The sequence below is a fragment of the Malus domestica genome, chromosome 16, assembly GCF_042453785.1.
Source record: "Malus domestica chromosome 16, GDT2T_hap1".
Lineage (NCBI taxonomy): Eukaryota > Viridiplantae > Streptophyta > Magnoliopsida > Rosales > Rosaceae > Malus > Malus domestica.
In genome coordinates, this window is record NC_091676.1 from 23,760,415 (window position 1) to 23,782,656 (window position 22,242).

At 39.4% G+C, this 22,242-nt stretch overlaps 2 protein-coding genes across 2 annotated transcripts; one reads left to right on the forward strand and one right to left on the reverse strand.

Annotated features, from left to right (window-relative positions):
• The first annotated feature begins 2,519 nt into the window (after positions 1 to 2,519).
• Positions 2,520 to 3,339, forward strand: LOC139193074 (uncharacterized). Its single transcript, XM_070816032.1, has 2 exons — positions 2,520 to 3,062; positions 3,310 to 3,339. Exons 1-2 carry the CDS (start codon positions 2,520 to 2,522, stop codon positions 3,337 to 3,339), a joined length of 573 nt encoding a protein of 190 aa, XP_070672133.1.
• A 1,457-nt stretch (positions 3,340 to 4,796) lies between these two features.
• On the reverse strand, positions 4,797 to 8,314 carry LOC139192671 (uncharacterized). Its single transcript, XM_070815014.1, has 2 exons — positions 5,781 to 8,314; positions 4,797 to 5,697 (listed from the first exon to the last, which is right to left on the reverse strand). The coding sequence occupies exon 1, from the start codon at positions 7,092 to 7,094 to the stop codon at positions 5,886 to 5,888; it is 1,209 nt and encodes a 402-aa protein (XP_070671115.1). The 5' UTR covers positions 7,095 to 8,314; the 3' UTR covers positions 4,797 to 5,697; positions 5,781 to 5,885.
• Positions 8,315 to 22,242: the final 13,928 nt, after the last annotated feature.

Here is a 22,242-nt window from a genome sequence, read left to right on the forward strand (position 1 = left end):
AAATGAGTGACCTTGGAGTAGTAGGATTGCTAGATGTACCCTCCAAGGTGTTGGCCTCTTTAGAGAGAAAATGGAGAGACAATTCTCACCAATTTTCCCCCAAAATAAACCCTTTTAATCCTTAATGAATATTTGGCTATAAAGTCATTTATATAGTCACTTCTTTTGTGACCTAAATAACCAAAACCCTAATTCATCACAATATGGCCGGCCATTTAGGGAGTTTTGGGCTTTTGGGCTTTAATGAATCTTTATTCATTAAATTGTCATACAACTTAAGTTAATGGGCTTGACGTTCGAAGCCCATTGGGCCTTAAGGTCCAAAACTATCCCGAAGTCATTTAACGAACTTATTCGTTTGATTAATTAACATATTAATTAATCCTTGCCATAAATAAATGATTAAACCATTTAATCATTCTTACTCATTTCCGTTTAATCTTCAATCTCTACCTTTTATGGTGTGCGATCCATTAGGTTCCTTTTAGCGAGGTAGTGGGCGATTAAAACCATTTTACATCGATTGTGAATTGAAACTATTTTCAATTCTCCCTTTAGTGATTACACACGTTTAGGGCTTCCACAAACCATGAGTGACACCTAGCAGCATATCATGGTTACCCAAGCTAATCAGAAGAGGATAGAGAACCTATTCAGTTCGGGATTACAAATGCAATACGGTCTTTCTCTAATCTAATACTCTTGACCACATTGTTTGGTATGATAGTTTATTTACTCATGTCTACTATCCAATGTAAATCGTTTGCTTATATGATTTCCTTGAATGTGATTTGGAACGCATTCCCTAATCTCATTCATACTCTGGCCAGAGATTCCAAATCATATCATAGAGTATTCTCCCTCAACTGTTTGAAGGTTAGAGATCCCTTGTTGCGCATTCACTTGTCTCCATAGCTAAGTGGCTTAACCCCAACGATGCCGTGGACACCCCGAGGGGGTGACTTTGACATAATCAAAGATCAAGGACTTAACCACAAGACAATTGTGATGCCTCAGGTCAAAGGACTACTTTGCATTATCCCAACCATGAGTTCTTATGTGACATGGAATATGAGAACTCTTCGTTGATCACGTTCAGTGTACTCATTCTCTATTGAGCACCTACGTACTTGTCTTGATGTCACACACACCAATGACTCGAGACTAATCACTCTCCCTGAGAGAAGACATAGTACGTACCGATCTTTACGGACTGTCAATGCCCAATTGACAATCCTATGATCAGGAACATTTAGGATGTGTCTACGAAAGAATGGTCTCATGAATCTAACTTCATTAGATTACATTCTCCCAATCACATATTCCTTGGACTTTTTCGTTTAAGCATATAACATTTATATGAGACGGCTCAAACAATAATGTATGCCCTTTATATGTAAAACTAGATTAGTTTAACATGTGAAATGTCCGTAAAGTATCATCACATGATTGGCTTTAGGGCACATTTCCAACACCCTGGAACGCGACCGATAAAGCAAACTCAAAGGCGTTATCGATCCGAGCTCATTCCACAAATCGAGGCAAAGATTGACAAGCTAATTGAAGCAGGATTCATTCGAAAGGTGCAATACCCCAAGTGGATCTCCAACATCGTCATCGTCCTTAAGAAATCTGGACAAATACGTGTTTACGTAGACTTCCGGGACCTCAATGACGCTTGCCCGAAGGACGACTTCCCCTTGCCAATCATCGAAATCATGGTGGGCGCAACCACTGGCCACAAAGCACTGTCTTTCATGGACGGCTCTTCTGGATACAATCAAATTCGTATGGCTCTCGAAGACGAGGAACTAACAGCATTCCGCACTCCAAAAGGTATCTACTATTACAAGGTGATGCCATTTGGTCTAAAGAACGCTGGGGCTACATATCAACGCGCAATGCAGAAAATCTTCAATGACATGCTACACAAGAACGTAGAATGTTATGTGGACGATGTGGTGGTCAAAACAAAGAAAATATTAGATCACTTGAAGGATTTGCGAGTAGTGTTCGAAAGGCTATGAAAATACAACCTCAAGATGAACCCGTTAAAATGTGCGTTTGGCGTCACCTCCGGAAAGTTCCTCGGCTTCATTATCAAGTACCGTGATATTGAAGTGGACTAATAAAAAATCAAGGCCATTCAAAGCATGCCTGAGCCAAGAAACCTGCACGAGCTGAAAAGTCTACAAAGACGGCTAGCCTTCATCAGACGCTTCATCTCTAACCTTGCAGGGCGTTGTCAACCGTTCAGCCAACTCATGAAGAAGGACGTTCCGTTTGTATGGGACAAAGCATGCCACAATGCTTTTGAAAGCATAAAAAAGTATTTGTCAAGTCCATCTGTCTTGGGGGCGCCTGTGCCCGGGAAACCACTCATATTGTACATCGTCGCTCAGGAAATTTCAGTTGGAGCACTCTTGGCGCAAGAGAATGAATCTTAAAAAGAATGAGCGCTTTACTACCTCAGCCGAACCCTCACCGGCGCCAAGTTGAACTACTCCCCAATAGAAAAGATGTGCCTTGCCTTAGTGTTCGCCATCCAGAAACTTAGGCATTACATGCATGCTTACATCATCCACTTGGTTGCTAAAGCTGACCCGGTCAAATACGTCATGTCCAAACCAGTCTTGACAGGGCGACTCGTTAAATGGGCGCTGCTGCTTAACCAAAATGAGATCATCTACGTCCCAGCTAAAGTCGTAAAGGGACAAGCACTAGCAGACTTTCTTGCCGATCACCCAATCCCAGCTGATTGGAAAATCTCAGATGACTTGCCTGACGAGGAAGTGTTCTACATCGACATCTTCCCGACATGGACGATGTTCTTCGATGGATCTGCACGAGTAGACGGAGCAGGGGCAGGAGTAGTATTCATGTCGCCACAAAGGCAGATATTACCTTATTCCTTTCAACTAAGCGAATTATGCTCCAACAACGTCGCTGAGTACCAAGTACTGATCATCGGACTCCAAATGGCGATCAACATGGGAATCACAGCCCTTGAGGTATTTGGAGACTCCAAGCTCATAATCAATCAACTCTTAACTGAATATGAGGTGAGGAAAGATGATCTCATCCCATACTTCCGGCTGGCAACTCAACTGCTACAAGAGTTTGAGATTGTGACACTAGAACATGTGCTAAGAAAAGAAAATCAAATGGCAGACGCTTTTGCCAACCTAGCCTCAAGCATGACATTAGAAGAAGACGAAGCTGCAGACGTGCCAGTCTGCCAAAGATGGGTGATCCCCCTCGTCACCGAAATGCTACTGGATGATACAAATGTCATCTCGGTACTTCTAGTCGATGTTGAAGAATGGAGACAACCGCTGATCGATTACTTAGAGCATGGAAAACTTCCAGACGATCCTAGACACCGCTCTGAAATACGTCGACGAGCACCTCACTTCCTCTATTACAAAGAAACACTCTACCGACGCTCTTTCGAATGAGTACTTCTGAGATGCCTAGGTGAGGAAGAAGTTAATCAAGCCATAGAAGAAGCACACTCAAGCGTATGCGGGGCGCATCAATTTGGACCAAAGCTACATTATGGGTTACTACTGGCCAAGCATGGTGAATGAATGCCTAGAACATGCCAAAAGGTGCCAAGCCTGCCAATTCCACGCCAACTTCATACACCAACCACCTGAGCCATTACACCCTACAGCTGCTTCATGGCCATTTGATGCATAGGGATTGGACATCGTAGGACCAATTACTCCGAAGTCATTTGCAGGAGAAGCTTACATCCTAGCTGCAACAGATTACTTCTCCAAGTGGGCTGAAGCCATAACCCTAAGGGAAGTAAAGAAGGAAACTGTCGTCCGTTTCATCAAGGAGCACATCATCCACCGATATGGGATGCCTCGCTACATCATCACTGAAAAAGGAAAGCAATTCTCCAACCGACTCGTGGATGAGCTATGTGAGAAATACAAGTTCAAGCAGCATAAGTCTTCCATGTATCATGCCCCGGCCAACGGTCTTGCAGAGGCATTCAACAAAACATTGTGCAATCTCTTAAAGAAGGTAATCGGCCGAACAAAGAGAGACTGGCATGAAAGAATAAGCGAAGCACTTTGGGCATATCAGACGACACATAGGACTCCTACCCAAGCTACGCCTTATTCTCTTGTATATGGCGTGGAAGCTGTTCTACCGCTTGAAAGTCAAATCCCCTCACTGAGAATGGCCATACAAGAAGGCTTGACTGATGAGGAGAATGCAAAGTTGCGCCTTCAAGAGTTGGAAGCACTCGACGAAAGAAGGCTCGAAGCTCAACAACACTTGGAATGCTACCAAGCACGGCTATCCAAGGCATTCAACAAGAAGGTCCGCCCAAGGCCTTTCCAAACTGGAGATCTCTTCCTCGCATTGCGTAGGCCTATCATCACAACTCACAAGACGAAAAGCAAGTTCACATCAAAGTGGGATGGACCATACGTAATACAAGAGGTCTACACCAATGACGCCTACTTAATCATGGCAGAAGACGGCTTGAAGATTGGCCCTATCAATGGAAGATTCTTGAAGTGCTACTACCCCTAAAAGGCGACAACCAAAGCTCCTGGCCCGCAAGAGCATAAACTGTGTACGGCAAAATCATCATAAAAAAAAAATGCATTTGAACTACGTTATGACTTGATCTCTCCTCAACAGAGGGTACATAGGCAACTTGAAACGTCAAAACTTCAACACACCATCTAAAAAAAAAAAAAAACACTTTGAAGAATGAAGAGCAAATTCAAGAATGTAAATACTTTATTTCTTTGAAAGAAGGAGTCGGCTCCAAAAGCCATATTACAAAAAAAAAAAAAAAACAGAAGATACTACCTGAAAACTATGTCCCCAAAACTACGAAGACGATCTTCAAGCAAGCTTTCCAAAGTCTTCAAAGTCTTTGCCTCGGTGGGAGACAAGATGGGCAACTCCGTTGTCATGCATTTCTCTTGTTCTAGGCGTGAAATCTCCTCCTGGTACTGAGAAAGTGTAGTTCCCTGCTCCGCGAGAACACTTTCAAGTTGCGATGCTTCGATTACCAACTGCTCTTGCTCTCTCGCCAACGTATCTAGACGCACCTAGACAAAAGATAAAGAAGTCTCTGTAACTTGATAATCTCCCGAAGCACCTTGCTGAGAAGACTGGACTTGAGCCAGTGACGAGTTTATTGTTGCTAGCTGATGAGCTCTAACATCTGGACTCAACTTCTCCAAGGAAATAACACGCAAGGAAGAATACTCAGTCCAGGCGACCATAAGTTCGGCAATCTTGATCTTCAAGGATGAAGAGTCAACGTTAAGGTTGTCAATCACAGAAACAAGCTTCGACAAATCCTCATTGAGCAACGTAAGGTTTTCCAACGGGCACTTAGAAATCCTTTCTCTATATGGCTCTTGATATCCATTGCCGGACTAAGACTGATGCGATGGATGACTTGCTCAGTATCGCTAAGGTTCGGCCCTCTCAAAGAGATCTCAGAGCTAGCTGGCAAAGGTGTTGGACCCATGACGGGTTCTTGCATAACTTTACCTACACATGGCAAACTTGGGAAGTTCGGCGGATTTGGAACAAGCTCTGCACCAGGCGGATCCCCGATCTCCCTGTCTGTAGGTAGTTCACCCCAAATAGCATCTCTGTATAGGAATAAACATCTGCAGTTACCAAATCAAAAGAACAAGAAGGCCCAACCTAAAGAAGACAAAGAAAAATGTTAGAAACGAAACCAAAATAATGAAAGCATAAGAAATCAGGAGAGAAAATGAAGTATATACATCTCTCTCAAATGGCACACGGTCATTGAGTAGAGGAGGTCTAAACACTTCTTTCTTCTTATGACGAAAATTGACATCGCTGTCAACCTGAGCATCCTCAAGTGGTCACTTGTTTGAAACTTGTTGACGCTGTTGCAAAATAAATCCATCTTCGTGCGAGTCAACTTCATCTCCCGCCTCTTCAGAAGCATCCGGATGTCGAGGAGACAAGTATGGGTGTTGAGGAGCTAAAGCTACAGATCTATCTTGTAAGGGAGCCGTACTGGTGCAATCAAGAGCTACCACTTGCATAGGAACCACATGACAACCCTCTCTCGACATATCATTGCCCGAGTGAGAAGAATTGGTACCACTTGCCATCCCCAAGTTCTTATAATATACCTTTGACCACCAACAAGCATAAATACGGGTCACTGGATTACTCTTGAACTCGTCCTTGGCTGGCAGCGTGATAACAACATTTGTACATGCACGGGTACAAGACTCCCAATGCATATACACGGCTTGCAAGAATGCTGATTGGTTCTTTTCCTTCAGCTTGCCTGGCAAGTTTTGGACAAAACCAAATTGCCTGCTGAAACGGTGGGGACTATATGACTGAACAATGCATCGGTCTTCTTTCCGCAAAGAAACAAACCCCGAACGAAGACTTATAAGATAAGACAAGTCTGACGAGCGAAGATGCAAATTGTTTACGATGCCTCGCCGCACCGAGCCAACTCTCGCTAAGGGGTCCATCCTCAAATCTTCACAACTTTCAAATAGCGCTCGTGCCTGCAAATCATCAAGGCTCTTCGCGGAGAACACGCCAGAATACTTCGTCATCAAAGGCTCTATCTTGGCTGCAGTCGATGAAGAAGGCCTTGACTTGTCTAGGGTCGTCAAAGAAAAGTGAGTGCCAAAATATTCACCCAACCAACCATACACATAGTGGTAAGGAAGCACCGCAGCACGATCTTTAGTGCTTGCCGAGTTCGAAACAATGCTCAAACCATTGTAAATGTTGGCTAAAACCAGAATAGCAAGGCTAAAAGACTCACCTGCAGCCATCTTGCTAGCAATTTTGAAAACTCCAAGACGAACTAAGTTGACGTCGCACGTCGGGAAAACAAACTTACAAAGCCAACAAGCTATGAAAGCAGCTAGGTAAGACTCATCCACATGCTCTGATACTATGCCAAGATCCTCAAACGCTCTTAACTCGTTAGAAGAGCGGCGCCTGGTTGAGCCAATAACACCGGACGGGTCTGAGTCTCCCTTTGGCCTAGTGGTCTTGTTACGACAACTTTTCTTCGAAGACTTTTTATACCTCATGGCCTCCCAATACCAAAATCGGATTCATGAGGAAATCCTCACGCCTGATTTACCTTGAGCATCCTGGAAAAGCTTGTGATACGCCCAAAACAAATAGCGGCAACTCGTAGGCAATCCTCGGCTGTTGCAAAGAGAAAGTTCCTCCGCGCTGGGAACGACCTCGTCATAAAACTTACCATGGATCGGTAAGCCTCTTATCCTGTGAAGATCCCACAGTGAAATTGACATCTCCCCTTGCGCCGTGTGAAATGTGTTAGTCGCTGAACACCAATGCTCAAAGAACGCCCAAAGGACGGAAGGATGACGATCATAACTAAACAAAGATGCGTACACAGCGTGGTAAAGGCCCACTTTAGTAAGCACATCTTTAGATCGGCTTAAGACATCTTCAAGCCACTCCCAATAAAACTCATCAAAGACAGCTTCTCCAGTAGTCGACAGGGTACCATTCCAAGCCATGGCTCCGCTGCGAATGTGATCACCAAGAAGCTTAAACGAGGCCGGATGCTGGTCACGAGCATGGTGCGAATGATTCAAAATAAGAACCCTCAATGTGCACGCCTTTTTCTTCGTATTTGGTTGAACAGCGTCTACCACCTCCCAAGATACTTCAGAAGACCACAACTTAATATGCATGGAATTGTCTTTCATGAGAAAAGCAAGCGCCTTAAGACCAGTTAGTGGCGGGTAAAGCTTCAACGTTGTTCCTTCATCTTGTGAATCGCCTTCCTTCGCAAGAATGGTGATGGTGTTGTTCCTAAAACATTTGAAAAATACCATGATCGCAAATCAGCCATAAAACTTGAGCAGCACGACAAAGATGGCAGCTACAGGATGGTCCTTCAAGGCACGCTACAATGGCAAAAAAAACCAAAATGCTACGCAATCGCACTACGCAAACCCGCAGCGATTACGCAAGCAGTTTCTTGCACTGCATGTCGACGTCACCACCAAGAAAGAACTGTGACCAAAAGGCATTACGCAACGAAGCCCCGCTGCAGGCTCTTGCACAGCCCCACACGGCAGCGCACCACCGAGGGAAAACTGTGGTCAAAAGGCACTACACAGTGAAACCTCGTTGCAGTCTCTTACACAAGCACACCCACGACCTGCTACCACGGCTCTAAAAGCTTCGCGAAGATCCTGGCGTCAAGCTCTGCCTTCTCAAGATTAAAAAATTCCTGACATTACAAACAAAGAAATCCATCAGTGGGGACACACACTTTGTGCGTAAAAAAAATAAAACATTATATTATGTTATATATATATATATATATATATATATATATATATATATATATATATATATAGACATATGTGTGCACGGTTTGGTGATGGGACAAGTGCACAAAATGGAGATGGTGACAAGACGATCAACTTCCACATATATATATAAGGACGCAAATGGAGATGATCACGGGACGATCAACTTCCATACATATATATATAGATATAGATATAGATATATAGATATAGATATAGATATATATAGATATAGATATAGATATAGATATCTATATATAGATATAGATATATATATATATCTATATCTATATATCTATATCTATATATAGATATCTATATCTATATCTATATCTATATATATCTATATCTATATCTATATATCTATATATATATATGGCTTGAAAAGACGCAAATGGTGATGGTGATGGGACAAATATATATATACATATATGCATGGCTCAAAAGATGGAAATGGTATGCATGGCTCAAAAGACATATATATATATATATATACACACACATGTGACTCACCAAGTAAAAGCAGCATGAAGGAATTGCAGAGGGCAAAGTACATTATATTACATATATATATGTATGCACGGTGATAAAGCAAACTACAACAACAACTTTCTGTGTATATATATATATATATACACTCAAGTGACTCACCAAGTAAAAGCAGCAGCGCAGGATTGCTGGACAATGGTGTAGTGGCGATGCAAGGCAGCAAGCAACGCAATGGCTGAAGCTGTGTAATGAGTGTACAAGCAATGGAGCAGTCCCATATATATATATATATATATATATATATATATATATAACGGTCCCTGAAGAAACAAATGAAATGCGGTGGCTATTCAAAACGCAAGTCCGTGACTATGCAAACTGTGCAAACGACCACCCGTGCCTGGGAAAGAAAACCAAAATGAGAGGTGATGGGATGGTGCACTGTGAAAATATGATTATGTACACACAAAAGAAAGTGCAAGCTACTGTTAGCAAGTCAAAAAAAGAAAAAAAAAAGTGAAAAGGGTGACAAAATGATTGAAAGGAAGAAAGTTTTTCGTTTAAAAAAAAAAAAAAAGAGGGGGTGAAAGAATAGTGTGCATCAGGTACCATCTAAAAAAAAAGAAAAAGGAAAAAAAAAAAGTGAAAAGGGTGGTGGAGACATAATGATTAAAAGGAAGAAAGTTTTCCGTCTAAAAAAAAAAGTGAAAGAATAGTGTGCACCATCTAAAAAAAAATAAAAAATAAAAAAAGTGTGAAAAGGGTAGGGTGGTGGAGACATAATGATTGAAAGGAAGAAAATTTTCCATCTAAAAAAAAAAAAAAAAAAAGAGGGTAACACATCTTAGTCAGATATACGTTTTAGCACAACATACTGAATAAAATAAAGCATGTCCATTTATATCTCTAAGAAATTACAAGCGCGTAAAAAAAAATAAACAAATAAAAAATAAAAAAAGGAGCCTTCACAAATGTCACTTATGTGAAGCCTCAATACTTGAAGCCTTAGTACTCGGCGGAGCCCTATAAGAGGGAGGCACTGGAGATGGATTATTCGGAGCCTCAATACTTGGTCGAACTCCAGATGACGAAGGCAAAAGGTGCCTTTGGAATACATCCACAAATCTCCAATTGTCACTTTGAATCCGACCTTCGGAGTCCAGGAACTGATCAAGCTTCCTCTTCATGCTCGTCGAATAATTATTTGCAAGCATATGCAACTCTCTATTCTCGTGCTTGAGCTGTCTAATCACTTGATTGAGAGTTGCCACCTCGGCTGTCAATGATTCAACTTGGCAAGTTCGAACAAGTAAGCGTTGACCCATGTTGGAAACAGAGTTCGCACACTGGACACTGAGAGCCTGGGACTCTCGAACAACTAATTCATCGGACCGTCGTGAAAGTATCCTATTATCTTTAGGAGTGATGAGGTTCCTAGCTACAACCGTAGCCGTTACTGCATCCCTCATTACAGAGTCTTCAACTATAAGAGGGCCATTAGAAGATGAGAAGGACGGGCGCCATATATTACCCTGACGCGGTGCACCTGTGTCACTGCTGAGACTCAAATCTAAGCAAATGTTAGAAGGGTCAGCCATTTCCAAAAAGATGGTAAAAGAAAAGGGTTAAAGTGAGTAAAATCTCAGAAATACAGCAAAGACAATTGTCAAAGGCGGGCAATCTTCAAAGTGTGCATGTTGAATGCAATTGACACCTCTTTAAAAAGAAGAGGCAACACAACCACTTGTTCAAAAAAAAAAAAAAAAAAAAAATCGAAAAGACACCACTCTTCGAATTTCAAAACCCGGATTTTCCTGCGTAAAATCCGTCAACACTTTTCAGACGCAGTTTCAGCTTTCGGCTATCACGTGCAACTTTGCCAGAAAGCACTGACAAAGTTGAAAACGTGTGGAGTCCATCATACCCACCTACCTGACTTTTGGCCGACAAAGCATGGGAGACAAGGCCACATCCACCCTGCCACTTGCTGTTGGGAGCTCACCATATAATTCGACCTCCATCCTCTATAGCAAGACACATATCCAACTTCTCTTCTTCCTTGCCGAATGTATCCGCAACCAAAACTCAGTTTTCTTCCTCCCTGAAAATAAAAACGCCTAACTCTTCTTCTTTGCCAAGAATACATCTCCAACTAAAACCTCTTGACACACTCAGTTTTCTTCCTCCCTGGAAACGCCTCTTCAACCAAGTCACACCGGAGCAAAGGTATCTCATATCACTGGGGTTGAGAGCAAGAGTATCTCATAGCATGCTTTCTCCTTGTCCTTTCCTTTGTCCTTATTCTTACCTACAAAGACAGGGATAAAGAAAGCAATATGTCAGAACCTCCACTCAAGCTCCTGGTAAGGAACCGACTGCTTGGAACCTTTCCTGATTGCTCACCTAGCACTGCTCTCGAAGTACCCATTATCTCAACATCTTATGCTTCTAGAGAAGATACCACATATGCCGGGAGAACAGAAGAGGCGAGTGAAAATGATGCATCGAAGCATGTGGAGACAAGCTCAAAAAATACATGTACTGATCATCCGCTACTTCTTCAAAAGCAAAAGTATCTCATATCATCGGGGTTGAAAGCAAAGGTATCTCATATCATGCTTTTTCCCTATCCTTTCCTTTACCCTTATTCTTGCCTACAGAACAATGAGAAAGGAAGCAATCAGTCGGAACTTGAAATTAAAGGTCCGATCAGGAACTGATTGCCCAGAACCTTTGCCTGGTTGCTTACTAGCATTGCTCTTGAGTACTCATCTTCAACTGTTGATGGATCTCGAATTTCCTCAGCAAATATTTCAAAACAGTTGATATGGTGTTGGCTATTTACACTGAAGCTGCCAAGCATGGATGAGTGGCTGAAAAGTGATGCTCTGAAGGACCATTTAAAGGCAAAAGGTTGCGCACCACTTCAGCTAGGCGAAAGAAACAAGCAAAGAAAAACGCAGCACGATGAGCCGGAACAAATTATTATGGCAGAACACCTTTCTTGGCTGAACTGCATAATCCAGACGGAGGGGTCTAAGTCAAATCCAAGCCTGTCATCGTTGCTATAATCAAAGAGCTCGAGAAGCTTCAACAACCTTTCGCTGGCACTATCGCCAAAAAGCAAAGTCTCGATAATCCTTAAAGATCAAGTCACCAACTGGAAGAAGAGCCCATCAATCTTAAAGATCATACCGTTGAGCAAACTGCTCAAGGTTCATATGAAAATGCTGCGAACTTCCTTGATCTTTCAAAGCATGCATGTCCTGAAACTGCTCGTGGTCATGTTTAAGTTCGAGATCAAGCCTCGACGGCCTTTAAAGAAATCACAAGTCCGATTCAAGATCAAGTGGCCACCACCCTTGAATCAAATCCAGTTCAAGATTAAGTCTGTGGAAAGTCCTTTGGAGGAAACCAGAAAACCCTCCAGCCCAGTTCAAGAATAAGCTGTGGAAAGTCAACAATTGGAGGAAACCAGAAAATCCTCCAACCCAGTTCAAGAATAAGCCAGTGGAAAGACAACAATTGGAGGAAACCAGAAAATCCTCTGAACCAATTCAAGATCAAAGTTGTGGAAAGTCAACAAGCGTAACAAAATACGTGCCGATTCACCCACTACCAAAGCAAAAGATCATCTACCACATGAAGCTCCTTGTGGTCCAATTTCAACCTTCAAGATCAAGCCTCAACGGCCTTTGAAGAAATTTCAAACAAAGTTCAAGATCAAGCCCCAACGACCCTTGAAGAAATTACGAACCCAGTTCAAGATCAAGCCTCAACGGCCCTTGTATCAACATCTGCAGTAAGGGACTTCAAAACGCATCTTCTACACGTGACAAGCACATGTATATGACGTGCCTTGAAGTGGGGGCATTTGTAGACATCGAAATTTCGGTAAAATAAATGTTGATCAATAATTAAAATTTCAACGTTTATGTATCACATAAATTTTACACATAGCATGTGACTAAACAAAAAATCAAAATAAATCGGAAAAGTCATCAAATGGGACACGTGTCAACACCTGGCAAAAATGATTTATTTCATCTAATTATTTAAATCCAAAAAATCAAGTTTTGGAATTCTATAAATAGGAGGCCAAGGCATTCATTTTGGAGACCAATTCATAACCAATTCACCTCACACCACAACCTTGAAGCTTTGAAACTCCAAAGCTCCCAAGCAAATCCCGAAGGATCAAGAAAGCTCTCTTCGTTCTTCGTCAAATCCTCATTCAAAATCAAGCCCTAATGGCCCTTGAAGAACTTCCACTAATTCAAGATCAAGCCCCGACGGCCCTTGAAGAAAGTGTCCATCATTCATCATTCGTTCATCCCTAGATCAAGCCCCGACGGCCCTTTGGATCAACAACGTCAACAAATCCGCACAACTGTTTATCCCAAGATCAAGCCCCGACGGCCCTTTGGACCAACAACATCAAATCCACCCATTACAAAGATAGAATCAGATGCTAAATTTGTAAAAGAGATTGTAACCCCTAAATTATCAATACAAATATTATTTTGTACATGTGTTCTTGTCTCGTTCATCGCAGGAATTTCCGTGTTTACAGCATCAATCAGACTTCATTAGACCAAAAAATGTGTTTCAATGCTTCGATTTCAATCCTTCTAATTTATTCTCTTTGGATCCCAAAATCATCTAGCATAGTTGTAAAGGGATGGGATAGAATCATAGAAGTATGAAACCTAATTATTTACTAGGTCACAATAGACTGGTAAAATAGTTGATGAATGACTCGAAAGGAAAACCACAAATACAAAGTATAATAGATATGCTTATTTCAGGCAAATCAATGACCATACTAAGATAGTGGAAATATGTGATAAAAAATAAGGACAAACCTCTCGTGCTATATGCAAAGCCATGTCCACTCTATGCTCAAGCTCAACGCTTAGGCGGCCTAGGAGGCAACATAACACCTTTCTTTGAACTTCCACTTTCCATTTCTACATACAATTAAAAAAAAAAAAAAACATGCTGTAATGCAAGTATGCAACATAACTTCTAATTAAAATAGTCTAACAAAACCAAATGCAATAAGTAAAATTACCTTTCTCCATTTTTTCACAAAACTCAATCTCCTAAATGGTTGGCTCATGATGTAATGCAACATAGATAGACCTAAGCCAATTTTGTGTACATATCAAAGCCTCCACCATTTTTGGACTTACAGAACTACAATATGGATCAATTATTCGTCCACTTGTGCTAAAGGAGGATTCTGAAGCAATGGTTGATACAGGAATAGCTAAAATCTCTTTTGCAACTTGTGCCAAAATAGGATACTTAGAAAACTCATTCAACCTCCACCAATTCAAGATATCAAAGTTTGCCTCTTCTTCCCCTTCATTAGGATCCGAAATATACCTATCCAAATCATTGTGCACAATATGGGCTCTCTTTACTTTTCTCATTTCACTTTTCTTTTTCAACTTTCTTTCAATCTCTGTCATGATTGATAAATGATCTCCACTTGTAGTTGGCAATTGAGAACTACCACCACCACTTGTGTATCCAAAGACAACTCTTCATGAATCTTGCAAAGATCAAACAACAAATCTTTCACCGCATTGGTTGCACTTTCAACTTTTTCCTCGTCCTCGCCAAAGAGTATCTCATAATAATCAATCCAATTTATGGCAAGGATCAAGCACATGTGCAACAAAAATATGCTGATTCATATCCTCAATTGAACCCCAATATTTGTCATATTTTTCTTGCATCAACTGGAGATCATAGACAAAAATTCATTATCTTTGTTTTCATGGAGGAGACTTTTGATCTTAAACAAATCATCAAAAGTAGTTTGAATTGTTGGAGTATTAGAACAACATACTTTTAAAGTGACCTCATAAAAAGGTCTAAAAAAGGATGCAAATATTCCTGTCTCGCTCCAATCATCCGTCGAAGGTGGCCCCTCCCTTATATTATCATAATTGTCTTTACTAAAGTAAGGAAGGTAATGACCATCATCTACTTTCAACCTATCAAAAGCCATCTTGAACTTCAAAGCTAATTCCAACATTAAAATGTGGAATTCCACCTTGTAGGAACATCCAAAATCACAAGCCCTTTGCTCTCTATTCTCACTTTTTTCAACATACATTTTAAAGCTCTCCAACATTTAAGGTGAAGATCTTCCATACCTAACCGTATTACGAATGCTTTGTATGACGGTATTCAACATCTTTATCTCATCATTCACCACCAAATTAAGGATATGAGCAACACACCTCATGTGCAAATATTTTCCATCATGCAAAAGTGCATTAGGAATCCCCCACCCACTTATTCGATGCACCAAATCCTTTAAGCCGGAATCATTTGCGGAAGCATTGTCAACCGTAATAGTTAACACCTTCTCTATGCCCCACTCCACCAAACACTCCTCCAAAACTTGAGCAATGGATTCTCCATTATGATTTGGAATGACACAAAAGTTCAAAATCTTTTTATATAACATCCAATCATCATCAATAAAATGAGCAATGAGAATCATGTAATTTGTTTGTTGAATAGAAGTTCATGTATCCGTTGTTAGACACACCCTAAATGTCTTCAATTGACTTTTCAATTTCTCTTTTTCGGAGTAAAACAAGCCATGTACATCCTTAGCTCTTATCTTACGACTAGGTACTCTCCACAAAGGACATGCATGCATGCAAAAATGACAGAAACCATCTCCCTCGATGAAAGAAAAAGGTAACTCGTCTATAATTATCATCTCAACACAAGCATTAGTAACTTCCACTTGAGAAAAACCTATAGCTTCCAACTTATCTTTTGTGTCAGCAAAGGTTAAGATTTTTTGCCTATTGCAGCAAATATTTCCTTATTAGGACCATAGCTTCTACATCTTGCTAAGTGATTTCTTATACTAGTGGTACCATTTTTATCCGTGTTGGCCATATATGATTAGCCACAATACTTGCACAAGTGTCCTATCAAAGTGTTCCCAAATTGTAGATCTTTCATGATTTTTTTAGTGAATCCAAGAGAGTGTCTTCTTTACTTGATCACTTGAGCCACCTTCTTTTGGATTTGAATTGGAGGAGTTTTTGGATCCTCAATAAGAGAAGTTTGTTGAGGTGCCACCAAAGGGAGTTGAGGCGGAGCTGATTATCCAACAATGTCATTCAAAAATAAGAGAGAGAATCATTACAATTAATTATTAAATAAATTGAGACATAAGAACCATAGAGAAAGTATAAAGATGACAACTAACTTGTGATGGAGTAGAAGTAGATGAGTTTATTTTTTCACGGGAGCTATTTGATGATTTTGATCTCGTTGAGTTTGAGCTTGAGCTTGAGCTCAAGGCCTTTGATGCTTTTGACTTCCATGTAATTAAGATACAAAACATATAATAAGATTCAATTAGGGAAGGTGAAAGATCATTTAAGATAACAAACAGTGTCTATGACTATAATCTTTCTATACAAAGAGAGAGGTCTGTTCAACAATATTGACATACAAAGACAATCTTATGCAAAATGGAAAAGAACTATATTTTATGCTTTTAACTAATACAGAGCTCTCATTAATCATTATGGTAAACTAGGTAGAAAGTTGAAGCTTTCAGTGATCACCCCAAGAAACCCTGATAACAAGGGTTCAAAGCTCCTATATTCAGGTAGTAACATAGCATTGTTTGAGCATAAAGGACTCACAACCAAGTAAACTAGGAAGCTAAACTATTTGGTTGGTGGCAATCGTCTATCATCATTAACTCAAGGAACTAGCAAGCACACAAACAAAAAGAACTCCTGTGGCACTAACAACTGAAGTTTCACAAACATAACCAGTAAAAACTGAAAATTAGTGAAAGTGTTCACTAACCAAAACCTAATTTTCCATACTAAGCAAAAAGAAACTCAATTTCCATATTCATTTGCCCTTTTGTTTCCTCTTATTCATGAACAAAAGTAGTATTTGGTGATGAAGGTCAGATAACATACAGAGCTAGTAGAAGTGGTTAAAACTTGCAGAACACCCATTATTTCATCACATTTTCCTAATTTGTGTCTATTACAGTGGGAAAACCCAAAACAGGAATAAAAAAGCACACACCAAAAATTAAAAAAAAATTAAAAAAAAACCTGAAATCTAACAAACCCATATAAGAAATAAGAATCACAACTCTTAGTTCAAAATTGGACACCTTCTACTTACAAATACACAAAATTAATAAAACTGAAATAGTAAGATGATCAAACTAAACCCTTCTACCAACTGCGAGAGTTGTCCCCAAATAGTCAATCAAATTTTGTAATGCAAAAGCAAGAAATTGATGGTAATCCTGAACTTTAACACAGAACCAAAATGGAAAAAGCAGCCATAAGAGTTAAGACCATCATTTAGAATTTTAGCATACCCAACATTTAACATAGAACCAAACTAAAAGCTGCAAAACCAAATCCAGCATACCAAAACAAATAGCAGAACCAAAATTTCTCACAAATTAATCAAACCTCAACTAATAGTGTTTAGAAATGAAGTTACCCAACCAAATCCAGCATACCCAAAAAAATTGCAAAACCTATGAAATTGAAAAGCTATAGAACCCATAAAATTGAAAATAAAATTTGCAAAACGCATCAAATTGAAAACAAAATCTGTAAAACATGAGAGAAATTACTATGAGAGGAAGGAAGTCGTGGGTAGAGACTCGAAATGGTGAAAGGAAGTCGCGGGTCGCGGGTCTCAAGTCACGGGGGTGAGAAACTGAGAGTGAGACGGTGACACTTGCAAATCAACGACGGCGAGATGTGAGACGGGTCGCAAGTCGTTAGGAAGGAAGAAGATGAAGCGGAAGAGCGGCGAAGCTGGGAAGGAAAGGGTCAAGAGTACAAAGGAGAGGGATAAGGGAAAAAGATCGATGTTTAGGCTTTAGGGTTTCAAACTGAACACGGATGGGGGACCAATACAAACTTCAGTCTTTCAGACTGAACAACACTGTTTGAAGAAAAAAAAATTTATGATTAATTATAAAACGACGTCGTTTTGCCTATACTTCGGTTCGGTTTGATTTTTAAACACCAGAAACTAAACTGAATTGAACCAGATTCAGTTCTGTTAGGTTTAACAGTTTTGGTTTGGTTTTTTTTTTATCTCGGTTCGGTTTTCGGTCCATTTTTTCAGTTTTCGGTCCATTTTTTTCAATTTTCGATTTTTCGAACCCACCTCTAGTTGAATGGGCTTTTCATGTTGCAGAACCTTTTAGATTTATAAGGATGTTGTGATAAACAAGACTCCCGAGATAAAGTCCTTATGGGACTATGTAACTCGGCATTTACCTGAATAGTCTTTCTTTATCCCTTCTAATCTCTTTCTTATCCGAAACTCCCCTTTATCCAGTGTCAGCTTCTTGATTTAAACAAAGATTATGAACTTAGTCCCTTTAGCGATTAATTCATTCTTATCTAATCAAGAATGAATTTTGATCCTTAGAATATTTCACAAATAGGTCATTTTGATCCTTAGTGATTTCAGTTCACTAAGGGCTTGACTGAGTCCTTTCGTGAGTTGAAAGCCCACTGCTCTGAGGGATTATTGGTGGGCCGAGGATTATGAATTTTCAACTTGGGTTAGCCCATTCTTGGCCCAAACATTAGGATATTAATCGAGCCTCAATACTATTTTGAAATAATAAAGATTCAAATTTGGATACAAGCTAATTCGATTTGTATTCAAACAATTTACATGCCTATAGTGTTGTACTTTTATGTGCAATCGAAATTGAATTCTAACAAAGTACTAAATATCATCTTTGTAGACAAAAGCAAAGAAACAAATAATCTCAAAACAAGAATACAAGAGATTAATGTGGTTCGGCATAAAGCCTACGTCAATAGGTGAAGCATGGCGAGAAATTTCACTAAACAAATGGAGATTAAAAAAGAGTGTTTAAATCTCACAACACAAATCCCAAAAATTTCAAACACTAAACCAAACCGACTAGATAATCGAAAACAAATGGAGGAGATTCTCCAAAATTGTTCTCCAACTCTCAAACTACAAATTGACTCTAAAAAATTAGCCACCCAAATAAGCCACACAAAATAAACTAGCCCTAAGCCCATTTGATAGAATATAGGACTTATACAATGAGAATCCTAATAGGAAGTAAAATTCAAATTCTAATAGGCAAGGAAATCAAATCCTTATCTTAATCAATTGGTAAATTAACGAAACTTCTTCATCGAGAAAAGAATCCAACTATGAAGTGTGAAACTCAACCTATATAGGACACACAAATAAAAAGAATTGTGAGATGATTTATCTAGCCTTCTTTGATCAATTGCCTAGAACTCTTCAAACATTTCTTCTCTGCTTTTGTCTGATCGATCATCACTTCTAGATTCGTATCCAACACTTTAGTTTTGAGCCGTAAATCACAACAATCTCTACCACAGCGAGAAATTAACAAACTTCCAAAAACAAACTTCAAATTGTGATACCAAAATACAAAACCGCCAAATCTTTCTGAAATTGATATCCTCGACAACTCTAAATATCTTAAAGTCTTCAAAACTTGAAATTTCCTTCTACTCCTTTTCCAATGAATTCTATTATGAAAACTAACAAATATGAGCTAAAAAGTCTATGCAAAGCTCGAACAAACGAACCAATGAGTGCATGCTAACCGCACTCCACCAAAGGAGCTTCAGCGTCAAGCTTCATCTTCTCGCTTAATCTCTAGACGAGTTCACAAACTTCTTCTACAAAGTTCGTCTCATTACCAGAAGAAGACTTACTAGATGGCTTCCTTTTCCTCTCGAGTCTAGGGCAATCAACTTTCCAATGTACCTTCATATAGAAATAACTACAAGTGTTTTTTTTTTCTAAGTTCACCCTTATCCTTATTCTTTTCTCGAGCCACCAAAGCTACATCTTGTGTGTCAGGCACCTTGTTTAAGCTCTTTAGAATTTAAAGCAGCTTTAGCATTCTCCAAACTACCAAATAGCATGTATCAACAAAGTGATCATACGATGGAGATAAAGAACACAACAAAGTTATCGCATGGTCCTCATCACTAATTTGGTCATCCACACTTTCCAAATCCGTCATATTCTATTGAACTCATCAACATTCTTATGGATTGACGTACTTTCAACCATACGGTTGCTAACTCGTCTTCAAATATAAACGTTTGGCAAGGGATTTTGTCATATACATGCTCTCCAATTTGAGCCACAACTATGGTGAATATTTAACGATACCAACTTCATGTAAGACTTCATGAGATAAAGTTAGTAGGACTGCTCCAAGTGCCTGCTCCATAATGTCTTCCTTCTCCCAATCGGACCACGAATTTGGCAAAGCCTTCATACCATTTAGCACCTCCAAAAGCCCTTGTTGAATCAACAAAGCACACATCTTCAATTGTCAAATGCCAAAATCACTCCCATCGAGCTATTCAATATCGACTTTCTCTGATGACACATAAGGCTTCATAGCGACCGGTAAACAAAGCCCAAGCCGAAACTTAAGCTCTGGTACCAATTGTTGTACTCTTATGGACAATTAGAATCCAATTCTAATAAAGTACCAAATATCAACATCGTAGGTGAAAGTGAGGAAACAAACAATCTCAAAATTAGAAAACAAGAGATTAATGTGGTTCGGTGTAAATTATACGTCTACGAGCGAAGCACGACAAAGAAATTCACTAAACAAATGGAGATTACAAAAGAATGTCCAACTCTCACAACCCAAATGCCACAAATTACAAACCTTAAACCAAAGCAAGTAGAGAACCCAAAACAAAAGGAATCAGTTCTCTCAAATTGTTCTCTAACCTTCAAACTCATAAATTGACTCTCACAAATTGATTCTCACAAATTTTCCACTCAAATGAGTCACACAAAATAAACTAACCCTAAGCCCTATTTTAGAAGTTATACAATGACAATCATAATAGGAAGTAAAATCCAAATCATAATAGGCAAGGAAATGCCACTTAGTACTACAGTCTAGTAGTATTCCTCTTCACTTGTAAGTGAGAGGTCTTAAGTTCAGTTTTCGCCAAAGGCGATTTTGAACCATATTATTATTAGCACATTGTGTGAGGCCAAGCCCACCCCTCTCCTTATTTAAGATAATATCGTTTGTTAAAAAAAAAAAAATAGGCAAGGAAATCAAATCCTTATCCTAATCAAATTGGTAAATTAAAAAAACTTTTCCACCAAGAAAAGAATCCAATCATAAAATGCGAAACCATGTAGGGCACAAAAACAAAACAGGAAATGCGAGTGGATTTCTCTGCCCGTCTTCAATCGATCGATTGCCACCTCTAATCGATTGCCCAGAATTCTTCAAACAATTCTTCTCTGCTTTTATTTGATCAATCATGACTTCTAGATTCGTATCCAACACTTTAATTTTGAGCTATAAATCACAATATATACATCTTGCCCGAAATAATTTAACCCATTTTGTACTCCTCACTCCAACAAAAGACACACACAAAAAAAAAAAAAAAAAATTTATTTTGAAATTTTCTGGAAAAAAAAAATGCATTTCATCTATGTCCTGATCCAATATGGACAGTGTTTACGTGAATGTATATAATTGCTTTAAAATAAATGGTAAGGCACCTTATAAATGTCCGACCTCTTTTTGAACCCTAATATACTTGTCTTACCTATATCAAAGAAAAACCAATACCCCACAAAATTATGATGATAATTTAGTACGAACAAATTTATCTCTATTGGACCCAAAATCCATGCTGCTAATATTGCAAACGAAACGTTTGGTTTGGAAACTTGGTAAAAGAGAAAATGTGATTGCATACATGGATGGGGGAGAGAGAGAGAGAGAGAGAGAGTGAAATTTGAAATGTAACTGAAGCCTGAAGTCCTGAAAAACGTTTTGAATCTGGAAAATATGTGAAAGATAGTAAGCATTGTCCATGGGGAGTGTCTGTTTGCGTATTTTAAATTAGTAATGTTGTTGGCTTCAGATTGAGAGAAAAACTACACTGACTTGGAGTTGGAGTTGGAGCTAGCTAACGGCTCTTCTCACTTTTTACTCTAATGGAGTCAAAAACAACATTAAAATAATAAAACACCTTATTTCATATCATCTCGTGCATAGTTGCATACACACTATAGGGAAGATATACAACAATAAGCCTTTTCTCATTAAGCTGGATCGGTTATATGAATTCTAAAACATCATTACGCTCGATTATATGACACGTCTTCTCCTAGCTAACTACAGTGAAGATACATATATAAACAAAATATTAATATAATATAATTTCATGGGTCTCTGCCTTCTTGTGTCTCCCTTAACCTGCGCGTGAACCCACCAAGCAACCCCTCCATTTTTCTATAAATATATAATCTCTTGAGAGAGAGAGAA